General features: G+C 37.0%; 1 protein-coding gene across 1 annotated transcript; it reads right to left on the bottom strand.

Moving 5' to 3' along the window:
* Positions 1–251: 251 nt before the first annotated feature.
* LOC114178918 (Zinc finger C-x8-C-x5-C-x3-H type family protein) lies at positions 252–4,940 on the bottom strand. Its single transcript, XM_028065066.2, has 7 exons — positions 4,629–4,940; positions 4,372–4,514; positions 4,059–4,124; positions 3,690–3,809; positions 3,288–3,602; positions 2,897–3,217; positions 252–1,262 (listed from the first exon to the last, which is right to left on the bottom strand). Exons 1-7 carry the CDS (start codon positions 4,714–4,716, stop codon positions 861–863), a joined length of 1,455 nt encoding a protein of 484 aa, XP_027920867.1. The 5' UTR covers positions 4,717–4,940; the 3' UTR covers positions 252–860.
* Between the last annotated feature and the right edge of the window lie 1,919 nt (positions 4,941–6,859).

Raw genomic sequence — 6,859 nt, 5'->3', positions numbered from 1 at the left:
GTCCTTCAACTTTGAAGCGGACAAGAAATAAGAACACGTGTAGCTGAACTGCGTTGCATGCTGTGTCGCGTGGCACGCTGCGTTAGCTCAAGTAAAGTGTATTGTATTGATAAGTACAAAGATATCGGAATCTAATGGGGGAGGGGTGATGAAAAGAATTGAAAGGAAACCCTCCAGAAAGATACCTGATCCCTGAGGAAAGCTTGAGCAGGTAAAATGACAGTGAAAAAAGAGATTATTGGGCTTTCAAATGTGTTAATTTAAATGTCTTTCTTCATATATGTATTCTGTAATAAACTTAAGTACCAAGTCAAGCATTTTACTTGTCACAACATCACCGTGTATCTAAATTCATAAAAGATAGCAATGTGAAGCCTCATTGTAGTCTCCTGATTACTACTCTTCACGTCAAACCTTGGATAACTTGGGAACAGTGGCAAACGGGACCTTCCCAAATGCAAAAGGGGTTCATGTGAAGAGGGATTACACATGGTGAATGAAACTCCGGGCAGAAATTTTCTCATCAAAAAAGATTGAAGCATAAATAAGCACCAGAAACTACTAAAATTGGAGATGTGGATGGACATGTGCAGATACTTTTGAAGTTATCCAAAAGCAAGGTGCGTGTATGGGTTGCTAAAACTCTCAAGGTTGGCCATGGTTTATTCAAGATAAAAAGGATGGCCACAGAAAGATTATATGGACACAGACAATTGGTGGAAAGTGTGTGCTGCTACACCTGAATGTGGAACTGGAATAATTGAAAAATAAAACCTATTTGAGAACCTCCTTGAGTGATGATGGCCGGTTGAAAAATTGAGATAAAAAGGAGTTGATAATGAGGAATTCATTCACATTGCTTAGCTTGAGGTATGAGAGACAGTGCTACTTGTGGTAGTAGCACTTGTGGTTGCTGAAGAACTGGAACTCTGAGCAGATGGTTGGGTGCTTGATTGAGAAATGGGTCCGACGCTTGACAAGGTCAAACCAACTGATCCGGTTGATGTGCTCATTGAAGACATTCTGGACGAAACAGACTCCTTACTCACTCCTGCACCAAGTTCAGGCCGCAACTCCGATGATGAAGATGACGGAGCAAGAGTGCCGATTGAGGAACCCACAGGATAGGGTGCAACTGGCATGTCGGCAAGGGAAGACGCAGATGGACTATAACTAAGTGATCCCATAGGATGATCGAATTTGCATGCAGAACCAAATTTGCAAACTCCACGCTGTGTATAGTGAGTGCAAGGCGGTGCCCCCTGATTATCAAACACAATTAAGAATTCAGGAATGCACTCAGACAATTTCAAATTAAAACAGAATAGGCACATTTATCATTGCATCAACAGTCCTTTAAACAAATCATGTCATAATGAGTAAAAACAAATACTTGTCAAAATCACAAGAATGAAATACAAAATTACCAATAGAAATAAGGTTGAACTCCTCAAGCTAGCATGAGAACATAGCTCTAAGGAGGAGAACCACAGATAACAGAGCACATAACCAGAAATTCGTTGCATCGACAAAGGTTAAAGGAAAATACAAACAACGTCAACCAATTCCATAAAAAGCCAGAAACCCAATCACAACTTCATATTAGAAAGACATTTCATGATATAGATAAACTTCAAGCATACAAACAAAGAAAACAACATGGAACACTCCAATAGACCGAACAATAGCTTCACAGAATGTAAATAATAAACATCCAATAAGATGAAAATTAGTAGGAAATAGCACGTGACATATAAATCAGACAATGAAAACATTGATGCCATGGCGATGCATAAGGTTTAATAAGTTATGGTGCATTTAGAAACACAATGTCGAATATGTAACTGAAAAGAACTTAACGCTATATTTAAACAAAATAAAAAAAAAGGGGGTTGTAAAATGATAATATTCATTGAAAAAGAGATAAAAACCAACACGCGTCCTTTATTGAAAATGGGTAACTGGTTGTTAGAATAGTTTCCCATAATTTAAAGTTTTTAATTGAATCCCTCCTAATTATAAAATTTTGTACTTGGTGTCCCTGAAACCTGTATAAGTTGTAACAACAAAATGGCTTGCACATGACCGAAAAGATCCACAAACAGAGTCTAAATGCTGGCAACCAGCGGAAAACCAAGAATCTATTTTGAAAATGTAAGTATAAGGACTATATTTAAAATTCAATAAAACTATAAACAAAATAATCGAACCTATTAATAAGAAAACATTTTGGCATTTATATTAATATGAGATCAGGGATTATCTGGTTATTGAGACAATATGCTACCGGAGAATCTAACAAGTACATACAGATTTGATCCTTGCTGCCCACTATCTTTTGATGAAATAAAATTTTAGCGCAAGGTGTCAGTAGGCTTTTGGTTCGTCCATTCTTCAAGGACAAGTAACTCAGCAAGAGAGACTAATCAGAGAAGTATTACAATATCTCAATTATAAGTGTTATGTTTTAGTAAATACAATTTTAAAGATGTGAACAAAAGTTTCAATCATTCAAGAGTTTGTATAAGAAAATATTCCCTGGCCAGTCATAGATCAGATACATAGAACGAGAATTGAAAAATGGAGTTAACATACAGATATAAGTATTATAAGTATTACGGCGATACACTACAATTTAACAAAACCTAAACCTAAAGAAGGATCCAGAGGAACACTTATAATGCATGTTGCACAGACTACAAATTCTAAAATCCTAAAAGGTGACTCTAAATACCAGCAGAATGTGTAGACCAACATGAATGCATGATACATGGAAATAGAAAGGTGCCCTAAAAAGAGCTAGCATAAAATAAGAACGAAAATACGGTTCCTACTGTGATCCTTTTTTGATGACAACCCAGTATAAAGCACCAAAGAACAAAGAAGTTGAAATTACCGGACGCAAAGGAAGACCCACAGGACTAAGGATTACATTTGCTTTAGGTGCACCCTTGTCTGGTGGATGATGATATCTGCAAGATGGACCAAATTTGCACTCCCCTGTTTTCATGTAGTAATGACATTCTGGTTGATCAGGTCTTTCTGGAAATGGATGCTCCTTCTGAATAGCAGCTGAAGGACCGACTGAGGAACCAGAAGGCTGATAAGGTGCAGTAAAAGTAGCTGCGGACGAAGGTAGCGGGGTTATCCCATAAAGCTGTGTTGAACCAACATTAGACGCAGAGCTAGATGGCATTACAGGGGTTGTTGCAGGAGCCTGCACCAAGTGCTTAACAGCTTTAGTAAATGTGCACATAACTTGAGTAAGCAGCGCATAGTGGACGTACCTGATAAGGACCCCAACCTGAAAAAGGGACCATGGCAGGAGACACTACCATAGGCCCATACGGACCCTGAACTACTGAGCCGGGTAGCATAGGTGGCCTTGCAACAAGTACACCATATTGTTGCTGCGAAGGACCAGATTGGGGCTGTACAGTTGGATATACTGGTGAAGGTACCGGTACAGGCAGATGTGAAACTGAGGGAACCGGTGATGGTGCAATAACTTGGACACCTGCAGGCTGGGGATGGTGGAATTTACAAGTTGCACCAAATTTGCACTGTCCAGTTTTCACATAATAGGAACACTCTTTCTCACCCTGTTATCAATTATGAAAATAGTTTGAATCCAACATTCACAAAGAACACATAATATTACACAATAAACATAGAGCGATGATACTGACCACTCGCAACGGATATCCATAATAATTTAGTGGCACAGGAGTGGCAGCGCCTGCCGCCTGCCTAGGATGGTGGTACTTGCAGGATGCACCAAACTTGCATGATCCCGTCCTCATGTAGTACTGCAGTTCAACCACGAGCATAGACAATAGAACCAACACATAAGGAAGGCCAGCAGCATTGAAGACAACCAGAACAAAAATAGAAGTCAATTTCAATTTTCACCCAAACCTTGACATTTATTAAAAGAAACACCAGAACACGTCATTTTGCAAAACCTAGAGTAATTGCATTTACAGTATCACCAATCAAATGTAACCATTTAATACAGGTGCAGCACAGAATCTATGAATGAAAGCCATATTAAAAACCTGGCACACAGGCTGCCCCACGCGCTCTGGAAACTCCCCTCCGGTCCTCGCCGCAGCTCCAATGACCTAAGTAACAAAACATGCAGAAGTAGTTTCAACTTAGGAAACATCATTCGATCACAGTGTCCAATGCAGACCTCTAAATCTCGCCCAACTGAGTTCAATTAACCCACAACACAAGTAAAATTCAACAAACTGAAGTGTAGAAAGCCAAGATCAAAGGCGAAATTGGAGACACACACTTACAGAGGAGTAAGCAAGAAGCAAAAACCCTGAGAAACTAGAAAGAAGAAGAAGAAGATTTATTTATTACCGCAGCACGGTCACGAGGATGGTTGAAACGACACCGTGTCCCGTAACCGCAAAATCCCGTCCTCAAATAGTAGATACAATCAGCCTCATCGGGTCGCAGAGGGTACGATTCGGCAGCTGCCAATCCGTGTTGCCACGAGGACTCTGCATTATTAGTGAAATCAAGATCAAACCTACTTCCATTATTACCACACTCTGCATTATTCAGCGCAAATCGAGAATCGTGAAGGGAATAACAGATAATGTAGATAGAGTCACCTTCGATGCCGGCGTCGGCGCCGGCCGCGGTCCATTCCGGCGACGGATCAGACTGCGACCCCTCGCTGGCCCGGCCGTACCGCTCCATTGTACGGACCAAACGGAAGAAAAAAGGGACTCAATCTGAAGGCAGGAATGAGAGGTTCCGATCAAAAGAGTGAGAAACTGCTTTGGATTTTCTCTCTCCTTCTCTCTCACTCACTCACTCATACACTTCCTCTATGTTTCTTCCACAGTATTAGTTGCTCTCTTTCTCTCTCTATTTTCTCTCTCTTTCAGTTTCTAGGCTTCTTTTCTTATTTATTTTGATTTTTTCCCTTCGAGACACTCTTTTCATTGGCAGGAGAAAGGGTGCGTTGGTTTATTATCTGTGTACCCGCCAAACATGTCACAAAATTACCCAAATATAAAAACAGTAACATAATCTCCTTGTTTCATTATTAACTATTAACATTTCCAAATCACTTTTTTAGTAACCAAGAATCTATACACAGGTATTAAGATTCTAATATTATTCTTTCAGAAGATAGTCCCTCATAAATTAATAAATGTAATGTTAAAATTTTAAATAATTATTTTCAAAGTGTGACAAATTTTATTAATATTTTTTAAATGTGGTGGTAAGAAAAGTGATACAATACGGTGAAGAGACATTGTGTGGTGGAGACTACGCATTTGTCCTATTTATATTAAACAGAGAAAAAAGTAATGAATAAATTTAATGAGATAATTAATTAGTTAATCTTGTTCATGGTTGCGGGCAGGCGTTGTCGCTGAGGAAAAAAAGGAACACGAGTAGATGTCATTGGCTCCACGTGGCCGAAACATGTTAGATCTTCCTTAAAAGTGGTAATAAAAAGGTTAAAGGAACACAGCACTATGCTATGATGTTACTGTGGGATTTCGGGATCTATTCCCATATACATATTATGAAGTTCCAACTAACTGGTTTCTTCCTTACTTTCAGACTCCGGTTATTGAAGTTCAAAATGTTTTGTCGCACAGTGTATGATAACATAAACTTCCAACACTCGCGTGAACATTGGTTCGTTTCAACTTTGGCCGAATCGAATGGGAACAAATTATTCATGCATTTCCATTCGCTTCCACTTAGATCCTGTCTCTGCTTAATTGTGTAATGAGAATTCGTTTTATCGTTATCTTCATCGGTGATTGGTTAACACCGAGTAGTAGGTTTTGCAGCATTCCTATGCCCTCGCAAAATAGGTCAAAATTACTTTTTACTCCCTCAAAGTGTACTTTTGAAAGAAATTGTAATGTCAATGTTTCTCTTCTTTTTTTTTTCTTAAACATGTATATTGTGTAGAATTCTCAAACCTACACGCTGGCATTTAACTTTGTACTTGTACATACATCATATAATTAAAACTATTATTCTTAATTAAACTCCAAACTTCAATATCCAGGGAGATATAATTGTTATAAAAATAATGATTTAGAGAATGTGCATTAGGATGCTCATTTTTGTGCAAAGTTCACCCTCAACTTAACTATTAGTTGTTTTCTTAGATTTGATTTTGCATCAAATTCAATTTAAAGTGAATTGAAATAAATTAATTTCTAAATACTCTTTCATGTTTGTAAAAAAATTTGAGGACTCTTATGAAAAAATATAATGTATTTTAAACAAAGATATATATAAATTTCTTTATCCTCCCCTTTAAATTAAATACTATTTTAAATACTACAAATAATATGCATAGACTTCTCTATCTCTCCCTCCATTTTTTAAAAAACCTTTTAATTTTGTTTTTATTAACATTTTCTTGTTTATTGTATTTGATTTTATGAATCATTTCACTCCTTTTTTTTTTTTACATCAAAAGGTTATATAGTGAATCATCATGGTTAATTCTCAATTTCTTCTCTTTCACAACTTCCTCAAAATAAATTATCACTTGAAACCATCAAAGTTATATAAGTTTCATCATCATAAAAACATATTCCATTAACCAAATTATTCATCTATGTAAGAAATTGTCAATCTCTAAATTGACTTAATCTTCCAACTTTGCGATCACTCTCATTATAATTATCTTTCCTAATTGTGTGATACATAAGTGTTTAATCCTTATCCCACAATTCTCTATGTCCTTATATCCATTATTGTTTTAAATTATTAAAATAGTATTAGTTTATTCGGTAATATAACAATTTTATATTTTTATTTCTTTTGTCTTTGGTTATGTAACTTAAATAAATTTGACTTA

Source organism: Vigna unguiculata, chromosome 3, assembly GCF_037176805.1.
Source record: "Vigna unguiculata cultivar grain cowpea cultivar isolate G323 ecotype 2 chromosome 3, ASM3717680v1, whole genome shotgun sequence".
NCBI lineage: Eukaryota > Viridiplantae > Streptophyta > Magnoliopsida > Fabales > Fabaceae > Vigna > Vigna unguiculata.
The sequence above is the reverse complement of the archived record's forward strand: the minus strand, read 5'-3'. Positions and strand labels throughout refer to the sequence as shown.